We start from the raw sequence: 17,929 nt of genomic DNA, 5'->3' as shown, positions 1-17,929 counted from the left end.
ATGACCAAATACATTTTATATGTTAGTTGAGGAATAAACGTTGTCCACAACATGGGAGCACCCACTTGCTCTTTTTTGAATAATGTGGAGGGGCAGTTGGAGGCTCAGTTTTAATGTTTTATCCTAAAGACAATCTTCCAACAGTGCAGCACTTTCTCAGAACTGCACTAGCGGAAGTGCTTGAAAACACAATCTAATAACTGAGAATTCTACCACTGAGCCAAGGCTGACACTTCTAACCTGGGGTGACTCAGCAATTGTTCCACTTCACGTGCGTATGTATGTGTGTGCATCTGTGTTGGTTAAACCAAGCCTCTCACTCTTTCAAGTTCAGCAACTTTCCTAATGAAGTCTTCAGCATATGTTGCTTAAATGCAAAAGAAATGACAGAAGAAAATTGATTTTAAAAATTGTCACTCTGACGGTAATAGTAGTGCTACAATCGTCAAGCTCTTTGCATAGCATCTGACATGGGAGTGCTTCATCTGACACCAGTCAAAATGGGGCACGTCCCATTTCCTCGTGCAGTTTGTCACCCCTTACTTCTTATGGTGTAAGAACATCTCAAAGCAAACTCGCTGTAAATCTCCCCCAACCACTCACATATACGGTGACCAATCCATGCCCTCCTTAGGGTCTCAACCTCTCACCCAGCTGTAAAAACATTAGGATGTGGAGACTCACCCTCGCATCTGTGACCTTGAACTCGCGAAGGATATATTGTGGCATGTTGTACTCTGCCATTGGGTCCACGACAAAGTACTGATATCTGGCAGACCGCTCAGCTGGCCAGTACTGGTGACATTTCTCCTGTTGAACAACCAACAGATCAGTGAATCAGTGTGTACAGAAACACATGTTTTCAATTGCTTCTTAACTTTTTACAAAGACAAATTTATGTAGCAAGACATTAGCTCCTGATGGACAGAAATCTGGCAGCTGGTGGCATTAACTAAATTTTAAAACAAATTAATTCTTAGGATGTGGGCATCACTGACAGGGATGTCATTCTTTGTCTGCCCAAGGGTGCCCTTAGGAAGATGGTGATGAGCGGCCATCCTGAACTGTTACAGTCCATGTGGTGAATGTACTCTCGTGCAGTGCTGTTGGTTAGGCCATTGCAAAATTTTGGCCCAGAGACAATGAAGGAATGGTGACATATTTGCAATTCAGGAAGGCGTACGACACGAAGGGGAACATGAAAGTGGTGGTGTTCTGATCCACTTGCTGTCCATGTCCTTCTAGGTAGTAATAGTTTTGTGAGGGCCATGAAGAATCCAGCATGAGTTTCAAGGATACAAAGAAATAACCAATGGTAAGCAGGCAGGTTATTACAAATAGGTTTGGAAGTAAATTTGCCAGATTCACTAAGTAAACCGGTTTATGTCAACCTTGCATAACCTGGCAACATTAGCTTGGTGTTGCTGCTAACTGACACTTGGTCCAATATAAAGAGCTGTGCGACTGAAAATATGTTGCTCTTGGGGCCACTGTGGCATTAAACAGAAAAGACTCCTCGAACCCTCCGACCGATACAAACCCCTTTGTCAGCCCCAATGCTGCCACTCGGATTGGAGAAGTGTATTGGTGGACATGTTGAAATTGATCTTTCAAACTTGGACAGTCCATATTAGGTTATGGATAAAACCCTGGGGTGAAATACCATTGTGACGGGCATGGTGGCAGAAAGAACTATTTCATACATTAAAATTCGAACGATTACACAGACTCAGTTGCAGTCTCCGCCAAGTTGGATGACCTCAGCCAGGGTTGGTGCTACAAAGCTCCTCTCTGCCCGGATACTGACAGCAAAAGAAAAAAAAAAATCAGACAAGGCTCCCGATCCAGCGACTATTGTTGGAAGCATGTCAACATCATTCAGGAAAGGATCAGGTTTAGTTGTGATGCACCCTGTGGTTAAATGGCCTGCTGTCACTCATGGTCTGGGCTCCTATATAAAGAACAGTCACTTGGATCAGGCGCTGGAGGTTCCCGGCACCGTGAACAGCCAACGTCCGAGATAGGGAAGAAATTGGAAGCAATGTTTTGAAAGAAATAAGCAATCCAAATTGATTACACTTGCCATCCGAAAATAGCCCAAACACGATCACCGTTGTCATGTAATCACCCCTTTGCCTCCCTGTATCTAATTACCATTCTTCGCACACATTCCTCACCAATGCAGCTCTTATTAAAGTCTTATTATCTCTGTAAGATAGAGTTTCTAGTTCAGGCTCCGCAATCTTTTGATGAAAGATCTAAAGTTGGTTGCCGAGCAGATATGTAGATGGAAAAATAGATACAGACGTGTCTCAATATCGGTGAAGAGGCAGTCAGGTAGACTGATATAGTTAGAAATAGACCAAGATATGTAGATAAGATGGAGAGATAAAGAAGACTGATAGAGATATACGCAGTTAAATAGGGATAAAGTTGATCAGTGGTTAGTTAATGGGAAAAGAGAACTGATGCCTAACAATGTGGGGGTACATATTACGGCAGTAACATAAAAGGAGATTGACAACTCCTGGGAAAAGAATGAAAAGTGAGCACCATGGATTCTAATTATAAAAATCTCCTTGTTGTGACCCAGACATTCTGGGAGAAGCTAATTATTTAAGAGTTTCCTCCAGACACAAATTATGCAAAAATAAACAGGAAGGTCACCTGGTCCCATTTCTCAGTGAAATTCCATGAGGCACTGATATCCTTGAGACTGGGAGATTGTTTTTGGAGATGTACTGAATAAGTTGGTTCAGTCAGCAGAACCCAGCCATTCTACCTAAACAAACACACTTTGGGTATCCTGTTAACTCCCTTGAAATTTCTGAACAGCTCCCTGTGTAAACAGGTTCAGAATGTGTTGGGATGCCCGTTGACATTTTTCACTACCTCTCCAAATCACCAACTGGTGATGTTTGTGGAAAACAATGCACTTTTTTCTCTCAGGGTTTAGCACCTAACCCCAACTGTATGCCCACCTCCTCCCCCTAGTCATAGTTATGTCAAAAGGATTTGCTTCAAGGAAAGCTATTCTTTCCGCAGTGATTTACTCCGCTGTCAAAACCAATCACAAAGGCCTGCAGCTTCCAGTGTGTGCAAAAGAGGATTAAAAAAAAAAAATTAAAAATTTTAATAAGGTATTTGAAAATTGTAATAATAATAACAATAACAATGACATAAACATGGTATAATAAACATTACCACCCCCAACCCAATCTTCACACACCCCAACCATTAAACAACAATCCGGCCCTCTTACCCCCCCCCCCCCCCCTCCGGAATACTGCTTCTGCTGATATTTTAACTTTCCCCGAGAAAGTCGACGAACGGTTGCCACCTCCGGGTGAACCAAACCACTGACCCTCTTAAGGCGAACTTTATCTTCCCGAGACTGAGAAACCCAGCCACGTCACTAACCCAGGTCTCTACACTCGGGGACTTCGTGCCCCTCCACATTAGCAAGATCCGTCTCCGGGCTACCAGGGAGGCAAAGGCCAAGACGTCGGCCTCTTTCACCCCCTGAACTCCCGGTTCTTCCGACACTCCAAAGATCGCCATCTCCGGACTCGGCACCACCCGTGTTTTTAGTACCGTGGACATTGCATTAGCAAAACCCTGCCAAAACCCTTCAAGCTTCGGACATGCCCAAAACATATGGACATGATTTGCTGGGCTTCCCGCGCACCTCGCACACCTATCCTCTACCCCGAAAAATTTGCTCATCCTAGCCACTGTCATGTGTGCCCGATGGACTACCTTAAATTGTATCAGGCTAAGCCTGGCACATGGCGAGGAGGTATTAACCCTGCTTAGGGACAACCTCCCATAGACCCGCCTCTATCTCTCCTCCTAGCTCGTCCTCCTACTTGCCCTTAAGCTCCTCCACCGGAGTTTGCTCCGCCTCTGAAAGCTCCTGGTAAATATCTGAAACCTTCCCCTCTCCCACCCAGGTACTGGAGACTACTTTATCCTGTATCCCCCGTGGCTGCAACAGCAGAAAGGCTGGCACCTTTTTTCTCAGGACGTCACGCACCTGCAAATACCTAAACCCGTTCCCTGCTGGCAATTCAAATTTATCCTCCAAGGCTTTTAAGCTGGGAAAGCTTCCATCTATAAATAGATACCCTATCCTTCTAATTCCTGCCCTTTGCCATCTCCGGAACCCACCATCCAGCCTATCCAGTACAAAGCGATGATTATTATAAATCGGGGTCCAAACCGATGCTCCCTCCACTCTCTTATATCTCCTCCATTGCCCTCAGATTCTCAGAGCCGCCACCACCACCAGACTTGTGGAGTATCGGGCCGGTGAGAACGGAAGAGGTGCCGTTATCAGTGCTCCCAAACTTGTGTCTTTGCATGATGGGGCCTCCATCCGCTCCCACACCGACCACTCCCCCGCTACCCACTTCCTAATCTTGGCTATATTAGCCGCCCAGTAGTAAGTGCAGAAGTTCAGCAGCGCCAACCCACCCTCCCCCCGACTGCGCTCCAGCAACACTTTCTTCACTCGCAGGGTTTTACCCGCCCACACAAAACCCGAAATAATCTTATTCACCCACTTGAAAAAGGCCTCTGGGATGAAGATGAGGAGGCACTGAAAGACAAACAGAAATCTGGGGAGGACCGTCATTTTCACGGTCGGTACCCTCCCCGCCAGTGATAGCGGGAGCATGTCCCATCTCTTTAAGTCCCCTTCCATTTGCTCTACCAGCCGGGATAGGTTTAACTTGTGCAGTGTCTCCCATTCCCGGGACACCTGGATTCCCAGGTACCAAAAGCTCTTTCCTACCATTCTAAACAGCAGCTGTCCCAGTCTCTTCTCCTGTCCTCTTGCCTGGATCGCGAACATCTCACTTTTCCCCATGTTCAACTTATACCCCGAAAAATTGCCAAATTCCCCCAGGATTCGCATTATTTCCCCCAACCCCTCCAATGGGTCTCAAATATAAAAGAGCAGGTCATCTGCATAAAGCGAGACCCGGTGCTCCCCCCCCCACCCCCACCCCAGCCCTTTCCAATTCCTGGAGGCTCTTAACGCCAAGGCCAATGGCTCTATGGCCAGAGCAAACAGTAATGGGGAGAGGGGGTACCCTTGCCTCATTCCTCAGTGTAGTTTAAAATACGCCGACTGAGCCGGTTCGTACGCACACATGCTTCTGGTGCCTGATAGAGCAACTGCACCCAGTCAATAAAGCCCTCACCAAACCCAAACCTTCCGAGCGCCTCCCACAGGGAATTCTACTCCACCCGATCAAAAGCCTTCTCCGCATCCATCGCGACCACCACCTCCATCTCCTCTCCATCTGAGGGCATCATAATAACATTCAAAAGCCTTCGAACATTGGCCTGGAGTTGCCTGCCCTTTACAAATCCTGTCTGGTCTTCCCCTATCACCCCCGGGACACTGTCCTCTATCTTGGTGGCCAGTATCTTAGTCAGCAGTTTGGCGTCCACATTCAGTGGAGAAATTATCCAGTATGACCCACATTGCTCCGGATCCTTCTCCCGTTTCAGGATCAATGAAATTGAGGCTTGCAATATTGTTGGGGAGAGGACTCCCTTCTCTCTTGCTTCATTAATGTCCTCACCAGCAGTGGGCTCAATATCCCTGAAAACGTCCTATAGAATTCCACCGGATAGCTGTCAGGCCTCGGGAACTTGCCCGACTGCATGCCCTCCAGCTCCTCGATTATTTCCTCAATCTCAATTGGGGCTCCCAGCCCTTCCACCAGATCCTCATCTACCCTCGGAAACCTCAACTGATCCAAAAACTGCTTCATCCCCTCCACCCCAGCTGGGGGTTCCGACTCATATGGTTGACTATAAAAAAGTCCTTAAACACCCCGTTCACCCCCACTGGGTCCAGGACAGTATTCCCGCCTCTACTCTTTACTTTACCTATCTCCGTGGTCCCCTCCCTTTTCCTGAGCTGGTGCGCTAACATTCTGCTTGCCTTTTCCCGTACTCATAAATCGCCCCCCTTGCTTGCCTTCCTCAACTGTTCCACCGCTTTCCCTGTGGTCAACAACCCAAACTCCGCCTGTAACCTCCGCCGCTCCCTCAGTAGCCCTGGGCCGGGGCCTCCGAATATCTCCCGATCACCTAGAGTATCTCCTCAACTAACCTCTCAGCCCGTTCCGCCTTTTCTCTGCGGGCCAATATCGAGATTAATTCCCATCTGACCACTGCCTTCAGAGCTTCCCAAACCGTTGCTGTAGAGACTTCCCCCGTATCATTTGTTTCCAGGTAGTTCTGGATGGACTTGTTAACCCGCCCACAAATTACTTTGTCCGCTACCAACCCCACATCCAGTCTCCAAAGCGGGCGTTGCCCTCTCTCCACACTAACCCGTAGATCCACCTAATGTGGGGCATGATCCAACACTGCGATTGCCGAGTACTCAGTATCCACCACCCCTGGTATTAGTGCCCTGCTCAGAACAAAAAAGTCGATGCGAGAGTATACCTTGTGGACATGTGAGAAAAAAGAAAACTCCTTCGCCCTTAGCCGTGCAAACCTCCATGGGTCGACTCCCCCCATCTGTTCCATAAACCCCTTCAATTCCTTTGCCGCGGCCGGCCTCCTCCGTCCTGGATTTTGACCGGTCCAATTCTGGATCAATGACTGTGTTAAAATCTCCTCCCATAATCAGGTTATGTGACTCTAAGTCTGGGATCTTACCTAACGCCCGCCTCATAAATTCCACATCGTCCCAATTCGGAGCATATATGTTCACGAGTACCACTCACCATTATGTACCTACCCAGCTTGTCTGACACGATTCTTCCTGCCTCGAATGCCACTCGTTTGTTGATCAAGATCGCTAACCCCCTGGTCTTTGAGTCCAGCTCTGAGTGGAATACTTGGACAACCCACCCCTTTCTCAATCTCGTCTGGTCTGTAACCTTTAGGTACGTCTCTTGTAGCATTGCCATGTCCGCCTTCAGCCCCTTCAAATGCGCTAACACGCGAGCCCTCTTGACCGGCCTATTCAACCCTCTAACGTTCCATGTAATCAGCCTGGTCGGGGGTCTTACCTCCCCACCCCCCCCCGCCCCCTGCCGACTAACCATCACCCTTTTTAGGCCAGCCTCTGGCTCGTGCCCTCCGCCTCCTCAGGCCCCCCTCGGGCATTCGCCGATCCCGATCCCCTAATAACAGTTCCTCCCCTGTCAGCAAAGCAGCTCCCCCCCTCCCTCCCCCATAGCAACAACACTAGAAACCCAATCCCCAAGTCAAGCTCCAGCTTAACACCTGCTCGCCCCCCCACTACAGTGACACTGTGAGTTGCAGTTCCAATGTCCTGCCTCTTTAAATAAGTTTAAGTGGTGAACAAATCACTCAATCAGCCACAAACACGGAAAGTACTGTCAAAGTTAGAACCACAGGCTCAGCAATACTTACACGTCCCATTTCCCGCAGTTTAGTGAGCATGACAACAATAGTGGAGTTGTTCTCCCATAACATGCGCCAGAAATCCTCTGTTGTCTCTGCTAAAGGACCTTGTGTGGCTATGTACGCTTTCTGTTGTCTAGAGTCAAAAACAAACTTTGATTAGTATAAGAATGGATGAGTTATTGGAGAAGCAGAGACGTTTCTATACAGATAAGTGAGGGTGAAAGCTAGGTGCATGGTCTGTAGGTGATAATTAAATATGTGGGGTAAAGAACACATGGTTTGTGAAATGAGGTTAAATGAGTGGGATGGAATCCTCCACAAGGTAAAATGAACATAGTTTGTGGAAGAAGATTAAATGGGTCAGGCAAAGTCCATGATAGACTATCTCAGTATAGGTAAGTAAGCAGACAGGTAGATCGGTATAGTTAGAAATAGACGGAGGTGCGCAGATAAGATAAATAAGACTGACAGAGATATATGTAGGTAAATAAAGTAGTAAGTGGTTAGCTAAAGGGAAAGGAGAGTTAATGTCTAACAACGTAGGGTCATATAATGGGTCAGTAACATAGCAGGATTAACAATTCCAAAGAAAAGAATGGGCGGCACGGGTGCACAGTGTTAGCACTGCTGCCTCACAGCACCAGGGACGCGGGTTCAAATCCAGCCTTGAGTGACTGCGGAGTTTGCACATTCTCCAAATGTTCTGTGGGGGTTTCCTCCAGGTGTTCCAGTTTCCTCCCACAGTCCAAAGATGTGCATGTTAGGTGGATTGGCAATGCTTAATTTCCCCTTATTGTCCAAAGATGTGCAGGTAGGATGAAGGGGGTGGGGTGGGGCAGAGGGTCTGGGTGGGGTGCTCTTTTGGAGGGTAGGTGTAGGCTCAATGGGCCGAATTGCCTCCTTCTATACTGTAGGGATTCTATGAAATATCTCCTTGCTGTGACATGCAGAGGTTGGCATGCAGAATCCAACCAGGGTAGGTCTGCTAAGTCGAGGAATTTGTGGTCTGGAGCTACCTGCGCGAGGAGTGAAAATCCAGCCCCAACTATCAGATTGCCCAATGACACCTGTGCAGAGAGACAGCAGGTAAATGCGTCGGGTGGAATATTTCCACATGGCTGTTTTGCAGTTTCTGCTGCTTGTCTTCTGCTTTGTCTTCGAGTTAACAGAGATGGCAGGTTTTTATTTTAATTTGCACTCCGGCTATCTGGTGACTAACTGTGAAAATATTAATCTTTCTGCTCCAGTGAGCCGCCACAAATTGGAATGTGGCAGGGTTAAGTCACTTGGCAACACATAGGAAGTTCTGGGGTAGCTGGAGAATGCCCAGGTCATGTGGTCACGCAATAGCACTGCCCGTACACTGTTAGGAGCACCGTGTGAGTGCCCACGGGCTGCCAGCACGGAGAGCAGTTGTACTTGGTACGATGATAATGTTTCTTCCACTGTTGATACTTAAATTAGCTTCCAATTGAAGGGACAGGTGGCTAACTGCTAAACTGTGTGATAACTGCTAATTGTTTTGACCTGACTACGGCTGCTTGGATAATCACATTGATTTGTTTCGCTCTCTGTTCCCCATTCTACCAGTGGCAGGTAGTGAAGCATTTCTTGATGAAAAGTTCCTTCTCCCTCCCTTAGGAGTTTTTTTGGGGAGATCTGTCTGTTCTGCTGCCCATTAACTATGTGCTATCTACCGTTAGGGTAGCTAATTCTTCTGGATTGTTCTGGAATCTTCCAGAGTTGATGAATGTTCTTCAGCAGATTACCCAGGAAGAAGTACTTTGCCTGCTTTTTTCATGCTAATGGGCCTTGTAGCCCCATTCCCCTGCCCTGCACTGTCCTGGGCCCCGTGATACAGCTGGAACCTTTCCCAACACAGTTGTTGCTGCCTCTTATTCACATGGCTTAGACATTGGCAGCATGCATGCTCCAGGACTACCTTCATATGTAGTGGCATCTGCAGGCCAGTGACCTTGGTCAGAAGCCCCACACAGCAACTACCCCCACCCTAACCGGGACACAAACCCAGCTTGTCCCCACCCCCAAACAAATTGAAGCTGAGTGTGCTTCCTGATGGATGGGTATGCTACATCCATCACATACTCGCTCAATCTCTTCAGAGGTACAGGTAACGTTCAAGGCAGGTGAACCCCTAGTTTTGCACAGAGTTCGAGATCTTGTGCTTGGCTAATGCTTACAGGCAGAGATACTCCCACTTTGAAAAGTTAAGAGGAAAACTCTCTTCACAGACCTGATTTTCCCTATGACACGAGTGAAAATGCTTTGCAAACTTCATGGTGGCAGAGTGGTAATGTCATTGGATTAATAACCAGGAGGCCCAAACTGATGTTCTGGGTCGCAGCTTCAAACGCCACTGGTGGAATTAAAATTTAGTGAATGAAATCCTGGATTTGAAAGCTAGTCCCAGTAATGGTGACCACAACAACCATCATCAATTGTTGTAAAAAATCCATCTGGTTTACTGATGCCCTTTAGGGAAGGAAATCTGCTATCCTTACCCAGTCTGGCCTACATGTGACATCAACGGGTTAACTCACAACTGCCCTCTGCAATGACTTAGCAAGCTGCTTGCTGCAAGAGAATGAGGGATGGGCAACAACCGGTGACTTCGCAGTGATGTCCACATTGCATGAAGGAATATTTTAAAAATGGATAAATTCAGTATTACAGTCCCCCATTAATTTTTCCTCTGCATCTCGCCCAACAGATTAAACCCCACTCCTCAATGTCAGACCCATTCCCTGAATAACACACAATCCAATCCTCCAAAACAAATTTCTGACAGGCAACCAATGGCCTGAATTTGTCGGATGGCAGAGTCTCGCCTCCCACCCGTGTCGGTGGAGATAAGTGCCCCGCATCCATTTCTCAACTCAATAAACATTAAGTGGGCGCAGGCGGGGCTTCTGCTCCTCAATCAGGAGGAAGTCCCGCGTTCGAGAGCTGCCAGCCACTCGGGCTGTACAGCAATTTTCCAGTCCCTTCAACGATAGCACTTCACTGGACAGAAGAAGGCATGCAGGAGGGCGTCTGAGACAAAGTCCATGTGCTGGAGGTCCAGGTAAGCTGAAGAGGTCTAGGGTGATTGGAGTCTTGGGGAGTGGCTGGGAGGGAGGAAGGTCCAGAGGTCACTGGACCATAAAAGGGAGAGGAACCCAACTTCAGAAGGGAGCTTCTGACGGAAGCGACCTTTTCCCCACCTGAGGTCTAAATCTGTTGATTTTCGGCATTCCCAATGCCTTCAATCCCCCTGCCAGCCAACAAATTGAGGCTGGGCAGGAAACGGCCTTTAAGTATCCAATAATTGGCCTCTCAAGAGCCTCAATTAGGGCAATGGTGGGCTTCCTGTCTGAGGTCTTGCATGTCCCAATGATGGGGAGGGTAAAATTCTGCCGAATGAGTTTTTGAGTTCCTCAGAATGATGGCAAGAAACTGGATTCTGAAACAACAGGAATAGCCTGGAATTTGGTGTATTCAGTTATCGATAAATGAGCGGGTCTGCTGATTGGCCGATAGAACTGGCAATAGAAAGAATCAGTGCTGTGAATGAGGTTGATGCCAGATTCTAGTGATCGATAAGTCCAAAGATGTGCAGGTTAGGTGGATTGGCTATGCTGAATTGCCCATTAATGTCCAAAGGTTAGATGGGGTTGCTGGGTTACGGGGATAGGATGGGGAAGTGGGCTTGGATGGGATGCTCTTTCTGGGGGCCGGTGCGGACTCGATGGTGCGAATGGCCTCCTCCTGCACTGTAAATTCTATGATTCTATGATAACCATTTTGTTGCTTTAACATTCACAGTTGCAAGTCCCTCTGCAGAGACAACTTTGAATAAAAATTACAAACCATCTGTGTCAATGTATCAGCAATTGCGTCCTCTGGGAATTGCATTGTTAAAGACAGACGAAGATCATTGGCTCAACTCTACATGGACACAGTGTCCCTTTAAAAGCTGCTTGTTTAATTTGTCACTTAGTTTGTTTAATTTAGTTTAATTGGCTGATGGTTGTGCTCAATGGAGTTATAAATGGACACAGCTGGAACAGTTGGGTGTAGGGGAACAAAAGGAGGCCGAAACTCTGTCAAGCTGGTCAGAGAGTAAACTCACTTAAAGTGAAAGGCAAGCTTCAGGTGTGTCCTTCACCCTACGCAATCATTGGTGTTAACATTTCTGGGAAAGATAAACCCGTTTCTGCAGATTGACTGTGATGTGTTTTAAAGGGATTACAATTGCAAAATATAAAATCTGAAAATAACATCCACACCTTCCCTGACCTATTTGCATCTTTCGGATTTCTTTAATTTACCATCAGCTTCCTCTAAGAAATTGATTTCATTGACTAGATCTCACTCTCTCTCTAACAAGAGGCTGTGGTAATTTGTGGTGATTGTCCCTTTCGGGGCAATGCAGTAGAGGAGGGTAACCTGTCCTGAGGGACCAACTGGGACCGAGAGCGGGTAATCACCCCAGGGAGTGGAGTCCTCTCTTGGGCAGAAGACATGCAGAAGACATGCCGGGGCCAAAGCAGCTGGTGAGCTGCTCAAGTGCAGCCGGCCTCGGTTCAGTTTTTCTCGTTAATAAATACCTTTGTGGTTCTAATGAAGTCTGTGAGTGTACATCATTCCACAGGCCTGGCTGAAAGGGTCAACTGTCCAACCGTGCATTGTAGTATATTAACAAATGTCATTGTTGGCTGTGCTGTATCATTAAATAATGGTGGGACTGGAAGCACTGGGTTGTATCCTCTTCAAACTCTGTTGACTTCCTGATCGCAGGGAGGTGGAGAATTGGGGATCGAGACACAACCTGGCCACTGTGGTGCATCCTGGTAACGGTCAAAAAAATAAAGCAGCAAATGGCCTGGGTCCAAATGCCAGGTTTCCACACCTGCCACCACTTGGTACAAGGCAGATTAAAATGGACCAAGGGAAGGAAGGATATGCGTTTTAAATAGGGATTTATAGAAAAATGGGTATGGTGGGCAACGACTGGGTGGCTCACTGGTGAATTACATCATGTGGCACTAGGCTTTGCAGATGAGAAAAACCCAGTTTCTAGGTGGGATGCGACAGTTGACTTCAGCATTCCTGACTCACGGTCCTCTCTGCATCTGACCACTGCTTGAATACACCTCGGGGAGCAGAGGACAGCAAGGGATGGTGATGTCCTCCATGCCAAATAGCTGCTTGGAATCGCAAGTAAGAAATTAGCACACTGCAAAGGTACCACAGTGCAGTAAATAATGACCAAGTTTTATCCCTCTACAAGCCACTGGTGACACGAGTGAGAGAAAGCAGAAAGGTTGTTTCAGCAGTGGGTGAATTTAAAAAATGGATCTTTGCTCAGCGACAGTTTCAGTATATAAAATCTCAGAATGACCACCTAGAGGCTCCGCACCTTTAACTAAAAGTTTATTTTACTAGATGACAGTTTTGCCTGCTATGGAACATGTTGGGTAACATGTCCAACTTATTAATAATTGTGGGAAATCGTTTAGAATTTAAAAACACAATCTCCTGTTGCTCCAACTGTGCTTCGAGCTGCACAGCAGGTGGTTCCTCGTCTTGCTCTGTGAATGTACAGCGCTAATGCGGAATTGTGGCACGCAGTCAGCAATGGCGGCCTCGCCCGGGCACTTACCTGTAACCATCGATAAAGCTAGCGTTGATGTAATCCGAGCCCTCCACCCCGCGGATTGGCTGTAGACACACTCTCGTTGTCTCATACGGCATAATGTTGACAAGGCGGTTCTTGAACTTATTACATGGAAGATTGGCACTTATGAATCTGGATGTGTGAGCTTTGGAATTGGCCAGGCGCTAAAAAAAAGAGCAGAAAGAGAATGAGGGCAATCAGAGGCATTGAATTTAGGCTCATCTGTGTCCATGACATGTTAAAAGCTACCTTCTCCCCTTCCATCGTGCCCTGATAGTCAAGTGATCTACTCTCTCAGTTTTTCTATTGTCAGTCTGGTTAGCTCTCAAACTAACAGCTGGTACCTTTCTGCTCCTCATCTGAGATCCCTGACCTGTCGAAGCAGGATTCTTTAAGGAAGCAGGTAGAAACCTAATTTGAAAATCTTAGATGGGGGCGGGATGGTCTTTACACATGTACTTATGCTCTTCAAGAAGACAGGTGCTCCATTGCAAAGATATTCAAACTGTGCTCTCTACGCTACATGTTGTTTACAGGCTACTCCCCAAAGCATGTCCACCACATACAAGGTACAAGTCTGGAGTGTGATGATATACTCACCACTTGCCTGGATGAATGCAGCACCAACACCATTCAAGAAACTCGACACTAGCGGCATGGTGGCGCAGTGGTTAGTACTGCTGCCTCACACCGCCGAGGACCCAGGTTCGATCCCGGTCCTGAATCACTGTCCGTGTGAAGTTTGGATATTCTCCCCATGTCTGCGTGGGTCTCACCCGCACAACCCAAAGATTGGCCATGCTAAACTGCCCCTTAATTAGAAACATTTTAAGAAAAGAAAGCTTGACATCATACAGGACAACGCAGCTCGCTTGATTGGCACCCATTCCACAAACATTCACTCCCTCCACCACCAACGTAAAGTAGTAGAAGTGTGTACCATCTATAAGATGCACTGCAGGAACTCACCAAGGCTCCTTAGGCAGCACCTTCCAAACCGACAACCACTACCATCTTCAAGGACAATGCCAGCAGATACATGGGAACACCACCGCCTGGAAGTTCCCCTCAAAGTTACTCTCGATCGTGACTTGGAAATATTTCGCCGTTTTTTCACTGTCGCTGGCTCAAAGTCCTGGAACTCCCTCCCTAATAGCACTGTGCATGTACCTACACCACATGGACTGCAGCAGCTCAAGAAGGCGGCTCACCACCACCTTTGCAAGGGCAACTAGGGATGGCAACAAATGCTGGACTCGCCAGTGAAGCCCACATCCTGTAAAAATGAAATTTTAAAAAGGCGACATGCCGTCTACAGGCTACATGTGACCCATGAAACACATCATCCATCAAATTTTAGGCACTTCACTCCTATTTTGTGCTTTTTGTTCTTGCTCACGGGTTTGTCCTGCTTGAATTTTGTCGAGCTTTGGAAAGGATTGATGGATAAATCCTAAATCCAAGCACCAAGATCTGCCCGTACACAATTTGTGATAGATGCAGGTTAATGAGAACATTGGATTTAACCATAACATGTGACCCCTCAGGCACCATGGTATGTACACAAGTGCTTCATGAAAATAACAGGCCTGCACACCTCAGCTCCATTGCCTGCGGGACTGAAATTATTTACAATATACTCGGAGGTGGAAACATAACTTTACAAGTGTAAGATTCATTGAGCTTGGGGTCAATTGCAATCTTTCCTCTGGGAGTAAATCATGATTTCAGTTGTTAATAGCAAAAAGGTTGACTTGAACCCAATTTCGGAAATCACTTGGCTCACCGTTTGGCCCCAGTATAACAATCTTGCTGCAGTAATCAGCCGCCTGGATCACTGTTGGTGACAAATAGCTGCAGCAATTGGAAATCGATAATATTGGTCTTCTGTTGACTGTTTTGATTCCAGTTGACTAAACTGGTTAAATTGTTATTCCAGCTTGTACACGTGGTTTTGTTACTGTAGGTTTTCAGATGGTTCAGTAATCCCCCCAGTAAGCACCTCCATCCCCACATTTTCCTCCCAGTGCTTCTGAGGACACTGCTTCTCCTAGAAAAAGGAGGGAGGGGGAGGAACATAAATCAGCCACTCCCAATAGTTATCCGGCTTATGATCAAGCCCTTCTGTGATGAAGGCTTCTAGTGTATCTCTGATCTTCGTCACTCTACCAAGGCCAACCGTACTCCTTTTTTAAATTACCCCTTAAATCTTGCCTCTTTGTCACTGCCCTTAATACCTCCTCATGTAGCTCTGTGTCAAATTTTATTTAAGAATGCTCATGTGATGCACCTTGGTACATTTTGCTGGTGTTATACAAAAGCTATTCTAGTTATTGGTGTATCTTGGTTAATTTATCTCGTGGGAGGTGCCAAAAGGCAACTGCCAGTCGATCAAATTGATATTTTAATACCCAAGCTCTTCTCCCACAAACAGATATCCTTGTGCAAACCAAACCCAATCTCAGAAAATTCTCCTGGGAGTTAAAGTAAAAGTGATTTTCACCCAGCAGCTGAGACCCTTAAAAAGGTGATACTGGATTATTGCTGGCTCCCAAGCCGGCGGACAGGATCACGTTGCCTACATTAAATATGGCCCCAATCTTAGGTAGTGGTGGAGGGTGAGACTGGATTGGGTAGGGTTGAAACTACTAGTAACAACTAGAAACGTTTTCTCCCCAAATTCTCCAGCTTATCTGCGAACCAGACAGTAAATAATTGCATGCCACAGCCTCTAAATCGGTACCAGACTGGTGCGGTTAGTCTTCTTACCTTGAACTCTAGCTCCATTCCTGTGACATGCTCGCCTGTCTCAACCTGTGTGAGTTTCTGAATGTAAGAGAACAAGTTCCTGGCCATCACCTCTGTGGTCCCACAAGCCACTGCTTCCAGCAATGCATCATGGATAAAAATGTACTGATCCTCTGTCTGTACCATATAGTTCCGTTGTGACCTCATCAGTGTCACATGACCATAGATGTCGACCGTCTTCTCATGTTTTATCCTCTCAAGCATGGCATCAATGACGATGAAGCAACCAGTTCGACCAACTCCAGCACTGAAAGATTCAAGGAAATGGTTCAGGTGGTGGTGCACAGTCTGTTCTCAACAGGACAGGTTTAAAGGGTTTGGGGGACTTCAGTGACCCTTTAATTGTTTTGCACTATTTATTCTTGTGATGAATTTGAACCACAATTCGTGTCATTGTGCTCGTCTAATAAAATAAAATCATTCAGATTCTTGAATAAGGTCCAACACCTCTGCGAGGAAACAGCCTACCAACTGCCTGGACTCACACATGATAAATGGCTCCTGAGCAAGATACCGGGCGATTAATACTGAAGAAATGCCAGGCTTAAGAAGAATGATCCGCGCTTGCAAATACCTTTAAACAAGTGGAGCCATGCTTGTTGTCCAAATGGATATTTAATCCAAAATGAGCATTGCTCCTGATAAATGAGAATTGACAGGCCCTTAACACTGGCTGAATTCTCACCAAATAACCATTGGACAACAGGAAATGGGGTGAATCGATATTGACTTTTAAAAAACTTTTGTTCCGCACTCAAAATAATGCAGCAGGTGGGATTTAGTGATGTGCAGTTTGGGCTGGTTTCTGTGGTGATCCACAAAAGATTAACATTGAAATATCTGGGCCAGAGCTGGGATATTTATACTGCCAAGAATGAAAAGCAAATGTATACATGCATTTTTTTAAAATGTAAAAGACTAAAGATTACCAACCCCAGCCCAAGTGGCAATGACGATGCCTAGAAGCTGAAAAGACTAACAGGTAAAGTAGGACAAGTTGGGAGTTTTATATTCCTCTAACCACTGAGCACCTTACGCTGGTGACGCCCAAGATAAAATCTTAAATTTTCCAACATATCTTTCATCTAAACAAAAGTACAGATGTATCTCAATGCTGAGTGTAGTCAATATTCCCATACCGGCAGAGCTTATTCTCAACATTGCCCCTCGTCTGAGGTGTGGTGATCCTCAGGTTAAATCACCATCAGTCAGCTCTCCCCCTCAAAGGGGAGAGCAGTTTATGGTCATCTGGGACTAAGGCGACTTTTTTTTAGTCAATATTTAATCAAGGGATGGCTACGGGTGTTGTCTCTGTCAAACCTCATGGGCCAGGAGCCAGCTATCATTAAGGGAGCTATGAAGTTGTCTATTTGCTTTCAGCAGCCTATAACCAGGAATAGACAATTCTCACACAACACTCATACTAACATCCTCGCTAAGCTGGTACCCATTTAGCATTGTTCCAGGCCATGTCAAGTTAGCCCTTTGGTCAAAGGGACTCCTTGTGCTAAAGGACAGAGAAAGGATTTGATACAAGAATAGCTTTGATTTAAAGCTCCGACTACCAACCATTGGGCTACACTAATGGTATTCGAAACAATGATTTATTCGTCATCAGCTCTGATGTGAAATGCCTGGAGGCATGAAGTGGAGAACAGTTTCCAATGTAAGTGAAATAATCCTACCTGCAGTGCACCACCACTGGTCCAGCATCGGGAGGATTGCAGGTCTTTACTCTCCGTAGGAATGCTAGGAAGGGGGTTGGATATTCTGGCACTCCGTGATCAGGCCAGGCTGTGAACTGAAACTGGCGAACCTCCCTCTTCTCACTGGAACCATTCTACACAAAAAAAGAAAGCGGGTTACCTGTAAAGCTGCTTTATGGGGATGTCATACACAGGAGGCACCCATGTCCACGGGAATTTTCCAGATTTGGGAGAGTCTGCATCTTTGTAGGGTCATGCAGCAAGTAGATGGGTTGTGGAGCAAAAGCACAAGCTACATGAACAGTATTAATCCTCAAGTGTGGGAGGCAGT

The 17,929-nt window shown here is 46.5% G+C and overlaps 1 protein-coding gene across 1 annotated transcript in view; it reads right to left on the bottom strand.

Moving 5' to 3' along the window:
- Nucleotides 1–17,929, bottom strand: part of LOC140395214 (receptor-type tyrosine-protein phosphatase delta-like) — a 634,165-nt gene that overhangs the window by 29,819 nt on the left and 586,417 nt on the right. Inside the window, exons 30-34 of the mRNA XM_072482754.1 lie at nt 17,578–17,732; nt 15,854–16,139; nt 13,070–13,248; nt 7,411–7,537; nt 685–810 (exon numbers count right to left, since the gene is read on the bottom strand). Coding sequence (XP_072338855.1) covers nt 685–810; nt 7,411–7,537; nt 13,070–13,248; nt 15,854–16,139; nt 17,578–17,732 — 873 coding nt within the window. The remainder of the gene's footprint in view (nt 1–684; nt 811–7,410; nt 7,538–13,069; nt 13,249–15,853; nt 16,140–17,577; nt 17,733–17,929) is intronic.

Source organism: Scyliorhinus torazame, chromosome 18, assembly GCF_047496885.1.
Source record: "Scyliorhinus torazame isolate Kashiwa2021f chromosome 18, sScyTor2.1, whole genome shotgun sequence".
In the NCBI taxonomy this organism is placed as follows: domain Eukaryota; kingdom Metazoa; phylum Chordata; class Chondrichthyes; order Carcharhiniformes; family Scyliorhinidae; genus Scyliorhinus; species Scyliorhinus torazame.
This window is presented reverse-complemented; position numbering and strand designations above follow the sequence as displayed.